The sequence below is a fragment of the Balaenoptera acutorostrata genome, chromosome 15, assembly GCF_949987535.1.
Source record: "Balaenoptera acutorostrata chromosome 15, mBalAcu1.1, whole genome shotgun sequence".
Taxonomy (NCBI): Eukaryota; Metazoa; Chordata; class Mammalia; order Artiodactyla; family Balaenopteridae; genus Balaenoptera; species Balaenoptera acutorostrata.
This window is the reverse complement of record NC_080078.1, coordinates 57,334,769-57,359,413: the sequence shown is the minus strand read 5'-3', so window position 1 is coordinate 57,359,413 and position 24,645 is coordinate 57,334,769. Positions and strand designations below refer to the sequence as shown.

Here is a 24,645-nt window from a genome sequence, read left to right as displayed (position 1 = left end):
TATGAACAGCGGGATCCTCATCTGCTTCCAAATGCCAGAAGCCAGGTTATACACCCACAGGAGGAGACTAGAGGATTTCTTTCTAGAGGAATTGATCAGCCTCAGAGACAAGACACTGCCATCTATAGACCCTACAGTGACAAGACAGCTTTCCCTATTCAGTGGAAAGGCCCACCAGTAGACAAACTTCATCCTCACATAATGACCCTACAGTCATATTTTTTATTGCCTCACATTCCTCCAAAAATAAGAGCCAAATAAACAGAGGAAATAGGGTCCATGTAGTAGAAAGAAAACATATTGGGGGTGGGGGGGAAGAAACCTGTGTCTTCACAAAAATAAAAATATTTTGAACCTGGGAGGAGAGCGTTGCCATTTTAAAAGCTTTAATCAGCAAATAAAAACAAAAAAAAGAAAACAGGAAAAGAGATCTTAGAAACTAAAAACAAAATAGGAAAAAACAAATTCAACAAAAGGGTTGAAAGTCAAATATATGTGCTCAAAATAACAAAAAGACAAATACGGGGACTTCCCCGGTGGTCCAGTGGTAAAGAATCTGCCTTCCAATGCAGGGAACGTGGGTTCAGTCCCTGGTCGGGGAACTAAGATCCCACATGCAGCAGGGCAACCAAGCCCGCGTACCACAGCTACAGAGCCCACGCACTCTGGAGCCTGCACGCCACAACTACAGAGCCCACGCACTCTGGAGCCTGTGCACCACAACTACGGAGAGAAAACCCACACACCACAACTGGAGAGAAGCCCGCGCACTGCAATGAAGAGCCCGTGTGCCACAACGAAAGATCCTACATGCCGCAACTAAGACCTGATGCGGCCAAAAGTAAAATAAATAAATAAAAATAAATAAATATTTAGGGGAGGGGGAGGGGAAAAAAGTCATGCCAGCATGACAGAAGCAACCAGCCCCATGATGCCCTATCCCAAATCTTTGAGCATAATAAAAAGGTTGTTTAAAAAAAAAAAAAAAAAAGACAAGAAATAATAACATTTTTTTAATTTAATTAATTAATTTATTTATTTATGGCTGTGTTGGGTCTTCGTTTCTGTGCGAGGGCTTTCTCTAGTTGCGGCAAGCGGGGGCCACTCTTCATCGCGGTGCGCGGGCCTCTCACTATCGCGGCCTCTCTTGTTGCGGAGCACAGGCTCCAGACGCGCAGGCTCAGTAATTGTGGCTCACGGGCCTAGTTGCTCCGTGGCATGTGGGATCCTCCCAGACCAGGGCTCGAACCCGTGTCCCCTGCATTGGCAGGCAGACTCTCAACCACTGCACCACCAGGGAAGCCCAGTAACATTTTTTATGCAAGAAAACAGAATATAGGAATCAAATAAATAAGAAAATTTCCAAGAACTAAAGGATATGCCTACAAATTAGAAAGATGCACTAAGTACTCAATAAATTAATGAAAAAGGATTCAGATATTTTGAAAACTCAATAAAACAATCAATTGTATTAAAAAATTTAAGAACAAAGGGAAATAAAACATGAGTTTAAAGAATCTGGACAGAAGTGGGGAAGAAACAATGAAAGTGGTAGGAGCACAAGAGGGAAGAGACAACATGAAAAAAATGTAAGAGAAAAAAAGATTAGAGAGAAATGATAAAGAAGGCAGACAAAGGAGAGCCAAAATATGCATAATTGGAGCTCCCAAATAAGAAAACCAAAAGAAGAGACTGGAACAAAAAATAAAGATATAATTCAAGACAACATTCCTGAAGTAACAGGAGCCTTGAAGCTAAATATTGAAAGTGCCAGGAAAAACTGACCCAGGTCAGCATCAAAACTTATGATATGATTATTATCATATGACAGTCATTAAAGTTACTGATTATCAAAGATAAAGAATCCATAGGACAGGCAAAAAGATCAAGATACTGACTTAAAAAAAAAAAACAGCCTGAGTTCTTCATAGCCACATTCAACACAAGAAAATGGGAAAACAGCAAACCATAAGATATGATTCAATTATTTTCTTAACTTTGTATTATAGAATTTTTCAAACATATACAAAGGTAGAAGGAATATGAAATGCCTGCCCTATATCTATCCCCAGCTCCAGCTTCAAAATTTATTAGCCCCATGTTCTTGTTTAATCTATTCCCCACACCATTCCAACTTTACTGGGGTAAGGGGATGGATTATTTTAAACTGAATCCTCAAAATACATAAATTTGCCCATAAACACATATGTATGTCTCTTCAGCAGATAAGGACTTTTAAAAAGAACCAAAATACCATTACATACTAATCAAATTAACAATTTCTTCATATCATCTAATACCCAATGCTTTAAAAAATTTTTTCATATTGTATCAAAACTTTGTTACAGCTGATTTATTTGAGTCAGGATCCAAACAACATCCCAAGGATTTTACATCCAGCCGAACTCTCCTTCAAGGCTAAATGCTATAGATAAATTCTCATCCAAAACTATTCCCATGATCCAGCTCTTCTCTTGGAAACTACTACTATAGTGTTACTTCTCTAACTTCAGTGAACATATCAAATCACATAGGAATTGTATGAAAATGCAAATTCTGATTCAGCAGGTCTTGGCTGGGGCAGAGATTCTACATTTCTAACATGTAGGTAATGATGTCAACGATGCTGGTGCATGGACTACACTTTGAATATCAAGGGCCTACAGGATGAACTTCGGTCAACCCAGAAATTATTAGGGAAAACAGCAGAAGTCTTGTCTCAAATTAACTGTAGAAATAAAACTAAAAATAGGGATTAGATGTATAAAATGGATAACTAATAAGAACCTGCTGTACAAAAAGTAAATAAAAAATAAATTTAAAAAATTCAAAAATTCAAAAATTCCAAAAAATAAAAAATAAAACTAAAAATAGGGATTAGATTGCCAGAATATATAAATTTCACGTGCACCAAAAAGATACAATCATTACAATTAACAAAATGTGAGAGTGAAAAGGAAAAAGGCAAGCAGTAGAGTAAATTAATTGTCATCTAATATAGCTGGAAGTCAAAGGATGATACTTGAAGTTAACAAATCAATTATAATGATGGGCAAAAGTAATATTTCTGACCAAAATCAGATAGTAGAGGAGAGAAAGAGCAAAAGGAAGGAAGGAAAAACACTAATTTTGTTACTGTTCATGGTAGGAAACTAGAAGACAATGAAAGGGCTAAGTATATTGTTCTATAGTTATGATTATATAGGTGTCCACTAGAATAAAGTACAGAAGTTTTTAAATATCACAACTACACACACAAATAAAACAAATAAAATATACTTGTCATTATCACTAAATGTAAATAGGCTAAACTCAACTATTGAAAGAACAAGATTTTAAGACCTTCTCAAAGCAAAACTCAGTTCTATGCTGTATATGAGATACACCTAAGAATGAGCAAAGCTAAAGAAAAATACAAATAAAGTCTTAATTATCTTCAAACAAGGTAGTATTCTAGCTAAAGAGCAATAACCAAGACAAATATGAGTATGTTTTAAATGATAAAAGGTACAGTTCACCATAAACATGTTATAAATATCTATGTACAAATAAGAGAGAGTTGATAATTATAAAGCAAAATATCTCAGAAATAATATGAGAAATCTAAAAATACCAATAATGGGAAATTAATCTCTCAATTTATGGCAGACCAAATGGCAGGCAAAAGAAAAGATGTAATAACTAATAAAATATAACCTAAATATTTAACTCTTTTCAATTATCTAGAACACAAAAATTCACAAAAAATATTTGCAAAAATTCAACCATAAGGAACACTTCAATACATTCCAAAAAATAATACAAGTAACATTTTCTGACCACAATACAATAAAACTGGAAATTAAAAAAACAGACAATCAAAAACCCTCCTCCAGGGACTTCCCTGGTGGTCCAGTGGTTAAGAATCGGCCTTGCAATGCAGGGGATGCCAGTTCGATCCCTGGTGCAGGAACTACACATGCCACATGCCACAGGGCAACTAAGCCCGCACGCCACAACTACTGAGCCCATGCGCTCTGGAGCCCACGTGTCACAACTAGAGAGAAGCCTGCACACTGCCATGAGGAGCCTGCATGCCACAACAAAAGATCCCACATGCCGCAACTAAGACCCGACTCAGCCAAAAAAAAAAGAAAAACCCTTCTCCATCTGGAAATTTTTAAATGCCTCCTTAAAGGGCAAAGGGGAAGAAATATGATCCAAAATAGCAAACTATTTAGAAAATAGGAAATTTATTAGAATTAAATATGAAAATCCACTGGATATAGCTAAAGCAGTGCTTAGTGGAAAATTCATAGTCTTTGCACTTAAAACAAAAAGACAAACTAAGCATATGCCTCAAAAAATAATAGAAAATAACAGGAAAACCAATAAAGGAATAAAAAACGGATACATTAGAGAACAGAAAAGCATTTGCACTAAGTAAATCTAAAATTTAGTTCTTTTAAATTAAAAAAAAACCAACTAGCTAATCCAGGGAAATAAAAATGGAGCAATGTGGAAGGAGAAAGGACAAGCATAAAAAATCAGACAAAAAGTGGAAATAATCACAGAATAAAGGAATTAAAAAACATAAAAATCCATTTTGCTCAGTTCTATGTATATAACTTGAAAATTAGAATGAGTCAAATTTTTAGAAAAAAATACTTTACCAAAACTGACTCCAGAATAAAATAAGTCCCAAACTGACTGATTCCCAAAGTAGAAATAGAAATTCTCAAAGGTATGTCAAAACAAAATACTAGACTCAGATGATTTTATAGGGAATGCTAACAAACTTTTAAATACACACACACTCAACATATTACATGTAATATTTATGTTTCATACACAGACACAAATTCCCATGTTTTTTAAGGAAAAGAACACTCCCCAGAATCTTTTTTTTTTTTTTTTTTTTGCCAAGCCATGTGGCATGTGGGATCTTAGTACCCCGACCAGGGATTGAACCCGCGCCCCCTGCAGTGGAAGTGCAAAGTGTTAACCACTGGACCGCCAGGGAAGTCCCTCACCAAAATCTTTTGTGAAGCAAATATAATACCGATATCAAAACCTCACAAAGATGACACTACCATCCCCCCAAAAAAACTTCAGATCAACCCCACTCATGAATATTAATGCTCAAATCCTAAAGAAATATTTATTAACAAAATCCAGCAACACATTAAAAAATAATAATATATTGTGATCATACACATCAAGAATGCATTGATGGTTCAACACTGACAGCCTCAGTCGTTGATCTATCTCTCAATAGATCATATTGAGAGATATTAGGAGGAAAATCAAATGATCATCTCTATAACACACAGAAAGCATCTGCTGAAAATTCAAAAGTTATACTTGATTTTGAAAGATTCAATAGATTAAGAATAAGGATATTTCCTTCACATAGTGAAATGTATCTATTTAGGCCATTATCATAATAGAGAAACTATAACCACCAAAGTCAAGGATGCCCACTATCACCCCCATTACTTTTACTGAAGGTACTAGCCAATGCTAGATACCTCTAGTAAAGAAAGTTCGTTTTCTTATTCTAGATAAGAAAGTGAAATTACAAGAATAAAAATTAGATAAGGCAAGGTAAACTTATCACTATTTGCAAATGACATGAATGTATACTTGGAAAATCTCAGTAATCAAATGAAAACAAGATATTCAGTAAAGTAATGGAATATAAAACCAATACATAGTCATCAACAGTTATAAGATTTGTAGATATAATGGACAAACAAGTTTGATTACCAACAGACATTAGAAAGATAAACTACCTTTCAAGAAACTTGTGAAATATGAAAGACATAAATGAAGAAAACTTCAAAACCCCTCCTAAAAGATACAAAAGAAGAACAGAACAAACAGAAAGACTTATCACAGTCTTAAACATGAAGACTAAGCATCATATAGATGCCAATTTTCTCTAAGTGAATTACTAAATCTATGCAATCCCAATAAAAACACCAATAGGTATTTTTGGGGTTGTTGGGGGATGATGAGGGTGATTAGACAAGCTGATTCTACAGCTCATAAATATGATTAGAAAAATTCTAAAAAAGAGCAACATGGAGAAACTAGCCCTAAAAGATATAAAACACCATTAGCCTACAATAAAAATATGGTACTGGTGCCTGAATAGACAGAACATCTAAACAGAATATAAAGCCCTGAAATAGGCCTAATTACATTGGGGATTTGGTATATGACAAAAGTACTTCATATCAGTTGAGGAAAAGATGAGATTATTCAATAAATGGGGTCGGGGTACTGGGTAGCCATCTGGGAAACAAAGCTGGAGCCATATCTTAAGAGTAATTCCAAACAGATCGAGTATTTATTAAACATAAATAACCATGAAAGTACTAGCAGAAAACAAGAAGAGAATTCCCTTATAAATTTAGAATAAAAAAAGGCCTTTCTAACCATGGCTCAAAATCCAGAATCCATAAAAGATTGACTAATTTAACTACATAATTTTTTATCAGCTCTACATGGCAAAAACCATAAGCAAAATGGTGACATCTGTAACTCCTATCAAAAAGGGCAACGCTCTGCTAGAAATTAGTAAAAAGACCAAGAACCAACACTTAAAACTGCATGAAAGATATGAAAGAAAGTACACAGAAAAGGATATACAAGTGGCTCTTAAGCATGTGAAAAAGAGATGCAACCTCACTAATGAAAAATACAAGATAAAATTATAGTATGACATCCAAATTGAGAGACATACTACAAAGTAAATTGGCCCATACTATTCAGAAATGTCAAGGTAATGAAAGACAAACAACACTATGGAACTGTTCCAGATCAAAGGAGACTAAAGATACACATTAACGGGACTTCCCTGGTGGTGCAGTGGTTAAGAATCCACCTGTCAATGCAGGGGACACGGGTTCGAGCCCTGGTCCAGGAAGATCCCATGTGCCGCGGAGCAGCTAAGCCCGTGCATCACAACTACTGAGCCTGCGTGCCACAACTACTGAGCCCACATGCCACAACTACTGAAGTCCGCGCACCAAGAGCCCGTGCTCCGCAACAAGAGAAACCATTGCAATGAGAAGCCCGCGCACCGCAACAAAGAGTAGCCCCTGCTCGCCGCAACTAGAGAAAGACCGCGCGCAGCAACGAAGACCCAATGCAGCCAAAAATAAATAAATTAATAAAAAAAAGATACACATTAACAATTAGATGCATTAAGTGATACTGATTTGGATCCTGGAACTAAGCTTTATCTATTTAACTCCTTATTATTTAGCTGTAAGGGACATTACTGGAACTGAGGAAATTCAAATGAAAATTATTAAGCTTTATTTTAAAATTGAAATTAATGAAATCAACCAATTATCAATAATAATTGTATCAATGTGAATATCCTAATGTTTTTGTTTTTAGGAAATACACACTGAAGTTATTTAGGAATAAAGGAGCATTGTGCCTGTAACTTACTTTCAAACAGTTCAGAAATAATAGGTGTATATAGAGAGAATGATTTTTAAAACCATGAGATTATCTATTCAAAATATTAAAATTAATTTTAAAAATAAAAAAATTCCATATACATTTACTAACCTGGTGAGGTATACATTATGTAGGTGGGGTGGGGACATGGTACAACACTCTGGGATATGTGTGTGGGCATGAGTGGAAAAGAATGTGGAATATACACACCAGACTGCCAGCTGCCAGTTACGTGGGGTAGACCAAGAATGGAGGCAGCACATTTTAAACTGTTTAATACAATTTTGAACTGTTTATGTTAAACAAGTATGCTCAAGAGAACTTTGCTTTTCAAGACCAGCTAGTACCGGGATAAAAGGTAACTTAAAGAGAATCTGCAGGAATCATAAGTCAAAAAAGGTAAAAACTAAAAAAAACTTAAAAAAAAAAAAAAACCCTCATTATGAAGTTCAAGTCCCTCAACATCCCTAATCTAAGAGTCCCAATGATACTGAAGTCCATCCTATGGACTCATGATTGATGATTTGAGGCATTATCCTTCTCATCCTTTCAGGAAAAAAAATCCCTTTAATCAAATTCCAAGATGAGTATCTTACAGCTAATACCGTATTAGCCAGCATTTATCATAAGAACTTCAAGAGTTTTAATGGACATCAGAAAAGTCAAGTTTTTAATAAAATAAGTGAATACATTACAATGAATTAAGAAACCCTGTGAATATGGGGAACACAAAGGACAGGCTCTCTTGCTCTCAGTTCTCTTGTCTCTTCGTGAATGGCCCATCCTTATTTCACAGTCAGGTGTTCAGAGAGCCTTTAAATGCCATCTGAAAAGCAAGATCCTAGAGGGCAGCATCCTCTGGTGTGAAGTTTTCTTTACACAAATTTAAGACAGCAAAGGACCTAAACATTTCATTTTCTTCACCTTTAAAACAGGGATAGTGATAGCACCATTCTAACAGGGTTGCCATGAGGACTAAATGTGACAGGTTGCTTAAAGCATTCAGCCAAGGGTCTGGATCCTTAGCACTATTCAACACACGATAACTCTCACTATCCTTGTCATTTCATAAGACAAGAAAAAAACCCCAGTAAAATAGGAAGATATTCTATTTCACTAGTATTCAAGGAAATGCACACCTATCAAAGTTTAGATGATGAAAAAAATGTTCACCCAAACAATAAATGTCTAGCAGAAATGTGCTAACTTTAGTGTACTAGACATTTTTCCTGCCAACAGATCAGTAAAAGGTACAGCTACATATGTTTAAAAACCTGAAGAATTAATGCTCCCTACTATTCATTTCAAAAGACAGCCATCACAGTATAAACTACACAGATATAAAGGAATATTACTCAGCCATAAAAAGGAATGAAATTGGGTCATTTGTAGAGACACGGATGGACCTAGAGACTGTCATACAGAGTGAAGTAAGTCAGAAAGAGAAAAACAAATATCGTATATTAAAAGACAGCTATCAACTCCTGGATAATGAACATCCAAACTCATGACAGCCTACAGCCTGGAAATTCTGGTGACTCTCTGATTAAGGCCCAAATAACTGAGGATTGGATGCAGCCCAACAAGTCTGTAAAAACAGAAGCACTTTGCTACAAGATGTGCCTCTTGAATGTTGAGACCCAAGCCAGACAGGCAGTGGGCCCCTCCCAGATCCTGCCCTGTGGAATGAGTCTCTGCTGCAGACCACAGCCACAACCATGGCTGCTCCAATCTGTGCTCTGAGGAGCAACTTGGAAACCAACACTGCAGGAATTTCAACATCTCAGCATGAATCTAGCCTCCACAAAACTTAGAATAGCTTGACCAAATAACAGCCATATTGGTCAAGATAGCCAAAAATGAACTTTCCATCTCCCAAACTGGAAAAGAAAGAAAAAGAAAAAGGGAGAAAGAGAAAAAGAAAGAAATCACAGACACAAAAATTTGATTATTTAAGAATTTCAATATAATTTCTTTTGTTCTTTATCATTTTCATGATTACACTGTAAACTTACTGCACTAATACCCAAGCTGGGTATTATAATTGTATATATCAACTTCCTAGTGGTCTGTTACTAGAATACAGAGTATACACTGTTTACAGTGCAGTACAGTGGTTCTAGAATATAATGCATCATTATATAAGTTGATGATAGTAAAAATAAAATGTTTTAAAAGTCTGTCAAGTGAAACTCAAATGAAATTGAGAAGTCTTAGGGCTGCAATGCAGTCTGGAAATGCCATGTTATCATACTTTTCATATGTGTTAGGCACAGTGGCAGATACAAAGAGAAAAAGAAATCAAGGCATGTGGACCCTCTCCAGGCAGCTCTCTCTTGGCCTGTATGAACATGGTCACACATTCTATGGTCACACAGACTGACCTGTCAAGCAGAGGGGATGAGGTGGAAAAAAAGATTCTCCCACTTCAGCATGATTTTTCAAAGATCTTTGTCCAAGGCACTTTCACAGTCTACATAACCTATCTACTACTGGTGTCTCCTATTTACTGTACACATGGTATGTACCAGGCACAATGCTAATAACTTTATTATTTCATTTAATACTCACAACAATTTTAAGACAGATGTTAATATTTTTATACCCATTTTAGAGATGAGGCAACTAATGCCCAGAAAGCTTTCGACCCCCTCAGGGTCTGAGTCATATTACCATCCAGACCTAACACTTCCCTCTGGCATCCTGGCTGAGGTTTTAAAAATATCTAGATAAAGACCTCTACATGGTTCTCACTTTAATGTTGCCATTAATACAATTAAAAATTAGTAACTTCTATTCCTCATCACTCCTTCTATTTCCATTGTAAAGAGAACACACACACACACACACACACACACACACTCAGGAGGGTAGAGACAAAACTCCAGATGGATATCCGCTTCCTTGTAGGGGATCTGGGACAGCAGTGGTGGGTGAGTGGCTGGGGCTGATGCAAGGGGTACCTTTTCTGCGATGCCATTTTCTGTCGTGTATATTGCCATGAGCTCAGTGTCTTCATTGTCCTGTTCACCGCTGGACGTGGCACCTCCATTGATCACCACCTGAAGGGAAACACTTCATTTAGAGGCTTTTTTCACCCTATACACTCTGTTATATGAAAACATTTTCCCCCAAAGAAAAAAACTGCATTTTCACTTATCAGATTAGCCAAGTTTTAAGTTTTCTTAAATGAAACTCCTGACAAGTGAGCGCTGCACCAGTGATCACATGTGTTTTTGATGGAGAAACGTACCATGTGTCCTACATACAGAGTGAGGCTGCATGAATGGGGGTCAGCTGAAGGAGACCAGAAATGGAACACCCAAAGGAACTACAAGGAGTAGGACCCCCAACAGCCTCCAGGGACAAGGGAGGCTTGGCTGAGAGGACAAAGCTGCAGTTTCTGAGCGGGTGAGAGGCATCCTGAGATGCCTTGATTAAGATCCCTTCCCAGGTAATGCCTGATAACAACTTACTTCTATGTCCCTACAGGGAAGAAATGTGCCAGTTAGAGCAATTCACGCACTGCTGTTACCCTAACTTACTAACTTATATTTCTCACTGCAATTAAATAAACTAGCCCACTGGTGTGTGCCTTTCCTTGTGGCATTGGAGGGATGTGGATGGGGAGGGGCTGTCTACACCAACAAAATTGAGTTTCTGGGCCCTAAAGGTATGGACTAGAAGTTATCCTGAGAATCAAAAGAAAACACCTGGGCACCCAGCAGGTCACGACCCCTCTTCATGCCTACCCTTGGTGAGATAAAGCACAGTCTCCTTAGGTCCTGGCTGACTGCAGCAAGAAACTTAAAATATTTTTAGTCTTTAGCCTAATGATTCCATTTTTAAGAATCTATCTTGAAAAAAATAATAATGAATATAACTATATTTATGAATAACACAACTACATTTTTTAAATACAGAGGAAAAAAAGAAAAACCACACAAAAAGTTTAAATTCTGGTGTTATAAAATACACTAAGGAGAAGTAAAAGATGAGTGATGGTGTTAAGAGAAAACACAGTGCAACACGTAACAATGATCGGTATTAGTAATTCAAAAAGAACACCTGCAAATCCGTAATACAAATAACCCAAAGGACAGGAGTCTATGATCCACAGGGAAAAAAAATTAAAATATCCAATGAGACACAAAAAAAGCTGTTCAACCTTACGTAAAATTATAGAAGTGACAAAATGTAATTTCATTTTTTAACATAAATTAGGGGAAAATTTTAAAAGATGAATCTGGTGTTGACCAGGGTGTAGGGAGATTATGTTCTTGGTGGAATGACCTTTGTGGTGGGGCACTTATTAGCACTGGGATTCAAAACAGGCATTTTCTTGGAGCCAGCAATTACACTCACGGAAACGTATCCTCCAGAAATATCTATGCAATATCTATGTTCAAGGTTGATGACTGCAGCATTATTTACAACGCTGAACACTTAGAAAACCTTAAATGTTTATCAAAAAGACAGACACTTAAATTATCATATATCCGTTTCAAGAATAATATTCAGCCTTTTTTTTTTTTTAAGTTTTTAATTTTTTGGCCCTGCCACATGGCTTGCAGGTTCCCCGACCAGGGATCAAATCTGGACCCATGGCAGTGAAAGTGCCGACTCCTAACCACTGGACCACCAGGGAATTCCCAATATTCAGCCATTTAAAAGAATAAAACTGGGCTTCCCTGGTGGCGCAGTGGTTAAGAATCCTCCTGTCAATGCAGGGGACACGGGTTCAATCCCTCACATGCTGTGGAGCAACTAAGCCCGTGAGCCACAACTACTGAAGCCCGTGCGCCTAGAGCCCGTGCTCCGCAACAAGAGAAGTCACCGCAATGAGAAGCCCACGCACTGCAATGAAGAGTAGCCCCCACTACGCAACTAGAGAAAGCCTGCGCGCAGCAACGAAGACCCAACACAGCCAAAACCCAGCCAACACAGCCAAAAATAAATAAATTTTTTTTAAAAAAGGGCACTTTATGTAGATTGACCCATTTAATTAAAAAAAATTTTTTTAAAGGATAAAACCGATGTACTGACAAGGAAACAAGTCCAAGAAATACTGTTTTTTTTTAAAGCCACAAAACAGTAAGCCTAGAATTATCCCAATTATGCTAAATAAAATAAAATTTTAATATGCTCTCTACCTGTCCAAATGTTTGGTTAAGGATCCAGAAAAGTCACAAACTACTATGTAGGTTGCCCTAGGTGCAAGGATTAATGATGGGCAACTTTCATTTTTCATTCCCAACCCCTCTTTAGTATTTGGATCTTTTATAATCAGTATATTCGTGTGTTATTTGATACTGCTTTTTAAAATGGCTAATAAAAAGATGTACAACAGGGACTTCCATGGTGGTCCAATGGGTAAGACTCTGTGCTCCCAATGCAGAGGGCCCGTGTTCAATCCTTGGTCAGGGAACTAGATTCTGCATGCATGCCACAACTAAGAGTTCGCATGCCACAACTAAGATCCCGAGTGCTGCAACTAGGACTTGGCGCAGATTAGATAGATAGATAGATATTAAAAAAAAAAAAAAAGACGTACACCAGTACACCAAAATAGTAACAGTGATTGCCTTTAATCAGTGGGGCCATTTTCAGCCTCTTTTTCCCTTTATATATTTTGATAATTTTCTCTAATGAGGACAATTTATTTTTATAACAGGGAAGAAATTAAAAAGACTAAAGATTCAAGCAGCATGGCTTGGACTAACTAAGGCAGTCCAGAGAGATTTCAATCCACCTATTTTTGCACTTGAGGAAATCAGGCCAGAGAACATTTTAATTTCTTATTCAAGGTCATATAGATTATATAACCCAAGTCTAAGGCTAGTTTTAAAGTATCCCAAAAATCTCCATTAACTAGTATATAATTCTTACAGGATAAAATATTTTTATTTCAAATAAAGAGTTGCTTTTAAAACTCTCTCTAAGTCATGCTATAGCTTTTTACACAGCCGACTGAGTTTGTGGCATTTGTTTGCCTATAAAACTAGCTGCCAGCAGGATACATGCTCCTAGCCAAGTTCAAATCCACAACATAAAACTCTAACTCACTATTACAACCATGCTCCAAGTCATATCACAGCAGCACTCAACCCACTTAGAAGCCAAGAGGAACACACACTCAGGATGAACTGTCTTAAAACAACAACATTTAATTACTTAGTCATCCGAAAAACCCAGGTCTGATTTAAAGTCCTATCCCAGCTAAAACTAACCATCTACATTCATCAATGGTTGCCGCAGAGAGCAAAACTGCTTCATGGGTATGGGGTTTTCTTTTGGGGTGATGAAAATGTTTTGGAACTAGGCAGAGGTGATGGTTGCACAATACTGTGACTGTGTTAAATGTCACTGAATTGTTCCCTTTTAAATTATTAATTTTGTTGTGTGAATTTCACTTCAATATTTTTTTTTTTTATCTGTGTATGTGTCACCAAAGAGTAGATTCTGGCAGGAGTTAGCAACTCTCACTCCTCCCCTGACTTATTCCATTCTCACACACACACAATTAAATAAATAGGTACTATAAAATGCAGATGGTCCCCAGCCTAGGAAAAGGCTCACATATTCATTCAACAAACCCTGTTTGAGAATCTACTCTGCCCAGGCAATGAGGATGCAGTCCTGACACGCCCCAGGAACGGGTGTCACGTTACAGAATTGTGACTGAACAAAGGATGCAGCAGGGAGTCACGACGTGGTGCCCAGGACAGGTGTGCCATGATCCAGTGTGCCACATCTGGCTTTGGATGACCATGCTGACTGCAGCGGGAGAGTGGAAGGGTGGGGTGAAGTAAAGGGGATGATGACGGGAACAGAGACAGGCAGACCCTTTATGAGGCAACTGCCGGACAAGAAGGGACAGTGGCCTGAGCCAAGGTTTTTTTTTTTTTTTTTGAGCCAAGGTTTTAACAGTGCTCTGGGAAAGGTAGTCTGGTTCAAGAGAGAGCTAGGACATGGCCTTAATACTGCCTGGGGACTGCCCAAACAGGAGCCGTAGCACCACAGCACCGCAGCTCTGCAGGGCGAGTGCAGGGGGAGACACCACCACAGTACGACGGGCAACACCCCAGGCCTGGACTGGATTTTGGGGGCAGAGGGGTAAAGCATCTGGGCTGCTGTCCAGTTCACTCACCCAGGTGGCCGGTGGATGGAGGTGCTGGTCCCAAAAAGATTTGTGTAGGGAGAGACAGAGTGACAAACTGGTACAACAGAAGTTTGTAAGTCAATTCAAAATGTGTTTGATCCATAGAAATCATCCCATAAAGAAGCTTACTTTCCCAGGCCAGTGTGGGAAGTTTACTCAACTGAAAATATTATTGACCTACGATTTCTAACATATTTCCACAGGTAAAACCATCCCTGGGGACCTCAGAGCCCACCTTCCATCCTGGAAGTCTCATGTTCCAGAGCTGAGCCACTGCCTCTCTCCAAGCCATCCTCACCCCTAAGAGAGGAAAATGCTCCCCTTCTTCCCAGGTCCCTGCTCCATCAGCGCTCCAATTGAGAATGGGAACAAACCTAGAAGGTAGGAGGTTCTGGAGCAAATGGGAGATGAAACAGGTTTTCACTCAAGGGAAAGGGGAATTCAGCACCAGAGGGAGGCCAAGGCTATAGAAGAAAGGGACCACTGACCTGCTGTGTCTCCTGTGTCTATGTGCAGGGAGTGACTAAACATCACTGAAAGTAAAACACTAGTTGTTTCACTAATATTTTCCCTTTGGCGTATTAAATTAGCCACTCTAATGGTCCATTTTTTAAAAAACATGAAATCTAATTTTAAAAATCAAATCAGTTCTTCAGGAAAGGCATAGAGTTTTGTTTGTTTTTTTTTTTTTAAGAGAAAAAGATTAAAATGTTGCTGATACTATGAAAGTTCCACATTTTTGAACCTCTAAATATTATTTCAACTGGGAAATAAAACATGTCTTGGAAAGCTTTTTAAACTTAATAAAAATGGATTTTCGTTTGTGTTATTAATAGCATCACAGATAACAGAGGGAAATCTTGGCATCTTTCATCTCAGGGAACTGATCATGCTTTTCTTTAAAATATATATATATCAGCAGATTATTTTAAAATTTTTCGGGAACCATGTCCTTTCTCCTCCCAGAACTATTTGAAATCAAACTTGTGGCTTTAAATTTTTTTCGCCTAGACTAATATTATACAATCACTCCATCAGTTTAGGAAAGCAGGGTCTCTCTGCCTAAATTTGTCCAGTTGGTTTTGTCTCCAACAAAAAAAGGCTATGCTGCCTTTGGTGGGGGTATGTGTCTACTGCTCTGTAAACATGTCTTTCTTGCTTATGTGTTTTATTTCCATTAAGACAATAACGTTAAAGTATTTGTTTCTGAACAGTAATCCTGAGACAGTCAAATTGTATAGGAAGCAGGAGTGACAGGAGTGATAGCCCAGGAGTCCCACACTGAGCATCATTATGACAGCAATGCCAAGTTAAACCGACAGCTGGATGAGCTTGTGTTACTCATACAGAAGGTAAAGGATGAAGGTACCAGGGAAACCCAGTACCTCTGATCAGAACTCAATTTATCACCTATTGCAGATCTGGTAAAATCTACCCACCACTGACTGTCATGTGTCTGGTAGTCAAGTAAGCCATTTTCTACTAAAACAATCACTTTCAGAGTAGTAATAAAGGTCCCCAAATTAAGTGCTTTCTATTCTTTTAATAAAAAGGTGGGAATTCCCTGGCGGTGCAGTGGTTAAGACTCAACGCTCTCACTGCCCGGGCCTTGGGTTCGATCCCTGGTTGGGGAACTAAGATCCCGCAAGCAATGTGGTATGGAGGTAACACACCTTATTCTTACCCCCCTACACACACCATTATTTCCTCTGATATGTGTATCTATGCTACAATTAAAATGTGTTTTAAATAAAGATGATACCAAGACTACTGTTTCACAGCCTTTAACCCAAGCCTCCTTTTAATGAACATAAAAATCTCCCACCTACCTTCAAATTATTTGAAACTTCAAGATTAACTGCCATGAAAAATAAATCAAAGTGAATATAATACAACATAAACCTCCAGGGCTTGTCAATCTTAGGTTATGACTCCCCAAAAGATCTAGCTGGTAGATCTAATTTAATGCTACTGACCCTAAAGTTGGCAGAGGCAGCAAAGCCCCTAATCTTATTTCCATTGCTTCTTCAAATACAGCAGCTCCCTGTGACACACCCAGTGGCTACGTGCAAGCAAAACCATCAGAAGCAACCAATACTGCAGCCAAAAGCCCAGCCAACCCTACAAAGCACAGCCTCCTTCCCTTGCACTGCCCAGCCCAGCCCAGGTCTTCTTAGGGCAGCTCTGAATTTCTTCAGTCTTCTCCAGAAAGCTCCTGGGGCCACAGCAGCCAGAGAATCCGTCAGGGTTCCAGGTGTGTCCTACCTGCCCCCCAGCATGATCTGTCCTTCAAGAGGAGCAGAAGGTACCTCACCTCTCTCTCAAGCCGGCCCCTACCCCAAAGGGCTGGATGGGTTGATGTGCCATCACTGGCTCATACTGCAGACATTGTTTGTGCTCCTCCTGCTCCCACACGTATCTCACAACCGCAGTGATGGTGAAAGCTAATGTTGCTGGGCACAGATTCATGCCGAGCACTGGGCTGGGCACTTCACCAGGTATCTTCCCTTCAAGGCAATATTTGCAAGAGCTTAACTAGGTATGTCCCTTGGACCCCCCACCCCCCATCCTCAAACTGACTCCAGTAAAAATCCCAAGGGCACCCAGCAGGTTACGGCACACCACCCAAAAGGGGGCCATTGTCTTCCATTCTTTCCAGGCGCTAACACTTTATAGATAACAAAGCTAAATTCTCTGACATGCAAATATGTAAGGGCTACAAACCAGCAAGAAAAAGGTGAACATTCCAACAGGAAAATAAGGAAATATAAATGGCTCCTGAATATTTGAAAAGATGTTCAACCTCACTCATGAGATGCAAATTAAAACTAAACTTTTTCATCTATTAAACTGGCCAAGGCTTCCCTGGTGGTGCAGCGGTTGGGAATCTGCCTGCCAATGCAGGGGACACGGGTTCGGGCCCTGGTCTGGGAAGATCCCACATGCCGCGGAGCAACTAGGCCCGTGAGCCACAACTACTGAGCCTGCGCGTCTGGAGCCTGTGCTCCGCAACGGGAGAGGCTGCGACAGTGAGAGGCCCACGGCCCGCGATGAAGAGTGGCCCCGCTCGCCGCAACTGGAGAAAGCCCTCGCACAGAAATGAAGACCCAACACAGCCATACATACATACATACATACATAATAAATAAATAATAAATAAATAAATAATAAATAAATAAATAATAAATAAATAAATAAATAAATTTAAACTGGCCAAAGGCCCAGTCTGACCCATGTTCCACTGGCAAGCCTGCAGGAAAACAGGCACTCACCCTGCAAATGGAGATGAAATGACCTCAACAGAGGTCACTGAGTTGTACCCCTCAAATTACCAAGGCACACACCCTCTGCCTCAACAATCCCACTCTTAGAAATTTATCCTTCTATTACATCTGACTGAACTGTCATGTGCATGGTTATTCACTGGAGTGCAAATTGTAACAACAAAATATTAGAAACAATCTAGATGTCTATCTAGAAATAGTTAAATAAATTACAATACATCCATACCACAGAATGCTCTGGGGTTACCAAAAGAATGAGGATGCGCTTTATATTCTGACATAGGTACATACAGAACATCATCCATGATATATAAGTGGCTAAAGCAAGAGCAGAGCTATAGACAGATATTTAGATGCACACACGTGTGTAAAAGGGGATTTGCTTACATATTCACGAGCTATTTCTTGAAAGGTAGTGTGTAGGGAGAATTGGTGCATGCAAGACCAAGCAAGGGGCTTTTCACTTTGAACTTTTAAATTCTGAATTATATAAATATATAAATATAAAAATTATATAAATATATTATCTAATACACCGCTATTATCTAATGTTTAAAAAATAAATACTAATTTAAAACTAGAACTTCCTTTCAGGACCAATTAAAATTATGGTACATCTTCTAAGATAAATACCATGTTGTTGCTAACGAGGACGAGGCAAACCATTTGAACTTTCTGGAAAAGAGGTCCAGGGCACCTTGTTAAACACAGTAAAGCTGGTTACAGACGGTCTGCAAAAGTACCAGCCCATTTGCGCATACACACATGATGACAGGAGAATTACACACCCTGCTTCACAACCGTGTATTAATGTGGAACCTTTTCCTGACCCTCACCACCGGTTCCAACATGAGAGCAGGACTCCTTCCATCTTGGACTTCTTTCTTTCCTGCTTTCTATGAATATGGCCATAAGGATGAGCCTTCAAAAGGAGATGGAATGGGGCAAAAAAGATTCTCCCCCATCTTAGTGCGACTTCCAACATTTTGGTCGAAAAACTCTGTCAAAGTATTTTGACATTTTAGCTAAACTAACAACTAGTTTCTCCTTATTCTCTTATTTATTGCACATTTCACAAATGCCAGGTACCATGTTAATAAGTTTACATATATTTTCTCATTTTATCCCTGTGACAACTCTGAGACAGATGCTATTTACATTCCCATTTTAGGAAACTGATACCTAGAGAATTTAAGTAATTCCCTTAGGGTCTGAGTCACATTTGCAATGCAGACCTTACTCCAGACCTCAAGCTCTTTCCTTCAGGATCCTGGCTGAGGCTTTAAATAATATCTAGATAATCATTCTGCAGGTGCCCACCCTCCCTTGGTCCACATACTTGTGCAGGCCTTTGAAGAAGCCTATCAGAGAAAGATTGTTTCCCAAAGCCAGTTAACATTTGTAAAAGAGTCAATGGCTTGAGTCCCCCTTCTGATCCTCCCATCTGCCTGGGCTCTGTGGTTTAAGAGGCACAGCAGAAGTGGAGAAGGGGAGTGGAACAAACATGTATTCACTGCATATTGTGTATATGATCTGATGTTGCTACGTGTAATCTCATTTACTTTTCAAACACCCCAAGTGGCTGTGGCTTCAAGGATGAGTGAACGCACAGTTTCTCATGGGTATCAAGGGGTAAACTGAGACTTACAGTTAAGGCCCCAAAGCCACATCTTTCCACACACTGCTCCTCCATAGATGGAACCAAATGTGATCTCCCCCTCCTACCCTGGGGCTATTGGTTGATGAGAGGCACAGCTCTGGCCAGCAGTGCTACAGGTTCTCCCTCAAACTGCTATGTGATCCAGGAATTTTCTCTGCAACTGTAACTTCTAATAGCCCTGTGTGCCACTCTAAGACAGCTGAGGTATTTCGGATCATCACTATAGCTCAACAGAGATAAAAGGGGAAGGGTGATGAAGAGAGACGTTCACAAAAAATATAAATGGCCAGGAACATGGAGGAAAAGTTTTCCACCTCATTAAAATTCAAAACTAAAGCAATTAGATTTCACTTATCAACTTGTTGATTTTTCAATTTAACATCTAGCATTGGCCTGTGTGCACAGTGGTGGGGTAGGGGGTGGGTGCGGTTCTCTCACATAGCTGCTAAGAGTATAAACTGCTACAATAAGGTTAATATACACTAGTCTGTCATTTATAATAGCAAAGAATTAGAAACAACCCAAGGTCCCAATGAAGTTATGTTAGGTCCACGATTTGCTAACATGTCACCACTACAAATTATGTATTTCAATGACACTGATAAGCCAGGATATAATATGAAGTTAAAGGGCTTTGTAAAGCAGAGTGTGTGTGTGTGTGTGTGTGTGTGTGTGTGTGTGTGTGTGAGAGAGAGAGAGAGAGAGAGAGAGAGAGAGAGAATTTTATAGAATACCCAAATATTTGTTTCAAGTCTCTGGAAAGGAATACACCAAAATATTAGCATGTTGTTTTTCTGGCTGATGGGACTTTAACTGATTTGGTTTCTTCCTCATTACACTGTTTTATGTTTTCTAAATTTTCTGCAGTGAACGTATTTCTTTTCTAAATGAGTTAAGTTATACAAATAACGAAACTGACAGAAAATAAACATATACAAGCTAGAAAAAAGGTACAGTGAAAGAACAGTTGGTTTTCTTATTACTTCCATTTCATTGTGACAACAAGCCTGGGGAGAAATACAGATACTTTAAAACATGTAAAATGTAAAAGGGGGAGGGGGAATGACCAGGTAATTACTACCATGCAACTTCCCACAGCCTATTTTCCTCCTCAACTACTTTATTAAATCCTAACAGGAAATCAGCTTTTTCTCCAACAGAATTTTGGGCTTAGATTGTGGTAAAGAAATCAATCTGAAATATCTTACCTCTAATCATTAAAGCTCAGGAGACTGCCTACTTAGCTTGGGTAAATACAGGTAATGAAGGAATGGAGAATTCAAAGCTGGGGGGTTCAGCAGGTGTAAACACCTAGAAGAAAAAGAACTCTTAACTAGTCTAGGAAATGCAAAAGACAGGTAGGAATGACAATGAGGGGTGGGAAAGGAAACAGACTAGGAGGCTGGGAGGCTGTCCTGGTGATCCTGGCAAGAAATAATGAGGACCCAAAGAAAGCAGTGGCAGCAGGGATGGTGCTGATGGTGGCCTCATAGGGTAGGGAAGGCAGGAAGCTTAGGCTACTATGTCTGTTGTATTCTCCTCACGTCTGGTATAGCTTGGAGCACAAAGCAAGCATTGAATAAGAGCAGATGGGACAAGATGTCCTTCAAGGCCCAAATTCTATGGATCTGGCCTCACACAACACAAGTAAGAGATAATCAGCCAAAATGCCAATCAACTTTGTAAACCTGCTCTAGGAGGTGACTGCAGCAACTCTTATTTTAAGATAGTTCATGCCAAACTGTATGTGTCCCAATTATTAGATGGGCATTTTGTATTACTAACATCTCTCATTTCATTCAAAACTACCAAAACTCCATTCAAATGAAAAGCTGCAATATAAGAAACTATCTGAAACTCAAAACCAGAGCAGAAAAATTTATTTTTAAAATATCAAAAACTCTAGAAGGAAGGAAGAGGTAAGGAAAAGAATCTCTTAACATACATAAAACCTTCATTTGCATCCTATCTTTTCAGTATTTTTATTTCAAAGCATATATTGGCATATCCCCTTTCTAAAATAAAAAAATTTCCCCACACATACATTTTTAAATAGAAAAGGCTGCTCATTTTGGCTGTTAAATTTTGACCTATCAACATTCCCTCCCCTAAATCATGGCCATTATGCAGTAGATTCAAACTCTTATCTTACAGAAAGAGGGGAATTAAACCAATTCTCTGGGCAGGCTCCAGGAAATATACTCTCTCTTCATCCTCTTCTTAGAATGACACAATCTCAATCCCAATTTCTAATTATTATTACAGAAAGAGAACATTTTCCAAAACAACTATTATTATCATCCAACTAAAACTTTCAATTTTAAGATCTAACAACTCTGAACTCTCTATTTAGGAAGTGTACAAGAAGGACCTCCACAGCACCTGGTATTAAAGTCATATGAACAAGGACATGTTCCAGGCTTCCTTATTCACTCTTTTTAAAAGGACTATTTACAACAAAAAAAAATCTTGTGCCTTCTTTTCACTGCTGAGAATGAGCATGTTCAAATCTGCCATCACAGAGTCAGGGGCCCAGGGGAGTCAAAGATGAGGTCATCAAGAGGACGTGACCACCAGCTGACCCTAGAGCTGGACCTGGGCAACTGGAGGCTCCCCACCCCCGTCCTTGGAATGTACATTCTGCCCACTTCCCAGAGTGTGAGCTGTTCCAAGGACACAGCTTTGAGAGAGCACATCCAACAGGGGCCATCTGGATGGGATACATGACTGAACCCTGTTGAGGCCTCTGTATAAACTTTAAGATTCTGGAGGGGAGGTGTGGAGATCTACTCCTCTTGAGGCCACCCAAGACAAGCCTTGCATGTAAGTTCCCTTGCTTGTTAAACCTGCCACCTACCAATCTGGAGTGTCTGCCTCTTTCTTTGGTCTCTCCCTGTCCTGCATGTTTGTGAACTAACACCATTATATGGTTTCTTCACCCACCCCTCCCCATGTCTGCTAAAGTCCCTTCTCTTACAAGAAGAAAAGACAAGAGAAGTGAAGGGAAAGAAAGGGAAGAAAGGAGAGGAAGTAGAGGGACGTGACAGGAAAAAGGAAAGGAAGGAGAGGACCATCTGTCTCCCTGGCTGCATCCTTACGTGGGCACAGCTCTGAGCTGCTCACCACCCCCTATAGCACACCCATCTGGCCACTGCCCTGGGGTCTCAGATCTCTTCCAGGAGGACATCTCACCTCTTCTTTATAAAGCTGTTGGCCACCCCTCCCCAACCTTGGTGCCACCCAAACCTCTCCCTCCTGGGTTAGTTGTTCTTCATATACTTTCTTATGCCTGGACCAGGCCTCTTTCTCTGAGTTCCTTCCAATCTGGCACAAGTGTAAATTTACAGGAAGAAGAAAACCCATCTGTAGTAATACAAAACGGGGGAGGGAGGGGAACCAACTGTTTTCTGATCAATTCCATAACCATCCAATGCAAAAATAACCTTTATCTTCTAAATACTTTTCTGTATTTTCTAAATTTCCTAATGTGAGCATGGATTACTTTTATAATCAGAGAAGGGCTTTTTTGTGTATGTCTAATAAAACATATGACTTTTTGAAAAGTTTCTCAAGAGCCAAAAATGTTTTCAGCTATTCATATGCTTACATTTGTTTGTAATTAAGCTGACAACATATCAGCCAAACCAGGACTCTTGTGAGCATAAAGGGAAATCATAACAACAAGTATGGACAACAGGCGTAAACCAGGACTGCCCAGCAAACCCAAATGTTATAATGCCTGTGTGTGTGTGTGCGTGCGTGTGTGTGTGTGTGAGAGAGAGAGAGAGAGAGAGAGAGAGATCTCTTTACAATCCTCTTCCTAACTGTGAATCAGAAAGCTGTTTTCTGTGCTAGAAGATGCCAATATAAATCGTGTTCAGATCTCATTTCAGATGGTCATTCTCAGCAAGAGAAGGAAGACCTGCTTCCTGGCTGCTAGAAGACAAAAGGGAAAAGACCTCAGACGCAAAGGAATCATGACTTTCCTGACTGTAAATGAACACAAAGCATCATGGAAGAATACAGAATTAAATATTCTGTTCTATCAGTTCATTACTTCCCCAAACCAACTTAAAAACAACGAAACAAAGCACCCTGTGTTCTGTTTGTGTGTCTCTTTTTTCATGGACGGGTGCCATCATATACCCAGGTGCCCTACCCCAACTCCTTCAGGTCACTCCTGACTTCCTGTTGTACCCACATCCAACCCAGCACCAAATCTGGTCACATCTACCTCTTTAGCACCTCTCAAAGCTGCATTTTCCTCACCCACCTATCTTTCCTCTTAGATGCCCCAAGGACCCCAATTCCCAGTTTCTTGACCTCAGCAGGACTGCCAAACCCTTTACCCACATGCCTTTTCAACATCTTGAGCCCCAGAGCCCCTGCATCAGCCTTAATTCCCTCCTCACCCTACCTAGGGACCATGGCACAGCACTACAAGCCCTCACTGTCCTCTCTGGTGCTCACCTGGCTAAATCGAGCAATCCATCCTTACTCTTCATCCAGCTGGCTTTCACAATGCTTTCCTCACTGACTGCAAACACACGCAAGAAGGATGCCATTCTCCTGCTCAAACAATGACCTCTCTTGAGGTGTCCCTCCCACCTCAGCCACCACTCCTTACCTGTCCCTCTTGCTGGCCCTCCTCAGCCTCCATACCTCCAAACACTGCATCTCCTCAGTGCAGGGCCCTCAGACCCCTTTTCTCTCTTAGGGGGCATCTACCCCCAGGAGATGCCATCTAATTCCTTGGCTTTAAATACCATCTCCACACTGCTAACCTCCAGTGAATAGCTCCAGCCCACACTGCTTCCCTTACCAGCTTTCTATCCAGTGTCTCCACGGCCAACACCAAACTCATGACGACTCCTTCCGCCTTGCTCCATGTCAGTACTTGGCCAGTTCATCTCCCAGATGCTCAGGGGAAACCTGAAACCATCCTTGCCTTCTCTCTCTTGCCCCTACCCTCGTCTAGTCCATCAGCATCCAGGTCAGCTCTCCTCCAGTGCCTGACCACTGGTCACCACCCCCACACCGCTGGCACCCTGGCTGGAGCCCTGTCAGCTCACCTGCTCTAT

General features: G+C 39.7%; 1 protein-coding gene across 2 annotated transcripts in view; it reads right to left on the bottom strand.

Moving 5' to 3' along the window:
• The window catches only part of SLC23A2 (solute carrier family 23 member 2), a 141,905-nt gene that overhangs the window by 47,950 nt on the left and 69,310 nt on the right, over positions 1-24,645 (bottom strand). For both annotated transcript variants that reach the window (XM_057529468.1, XM_057529469.1), the window contains exon 3: positions 10,422-10,520. In XM_057529468.1, coding sequence (XP_057385451.1) covers positions 10,422-10,520 — 99 coding nt within the window. The remainder of the gene's footprint in view (positions 1-10,421; positions 10,521-24,645) is intronic.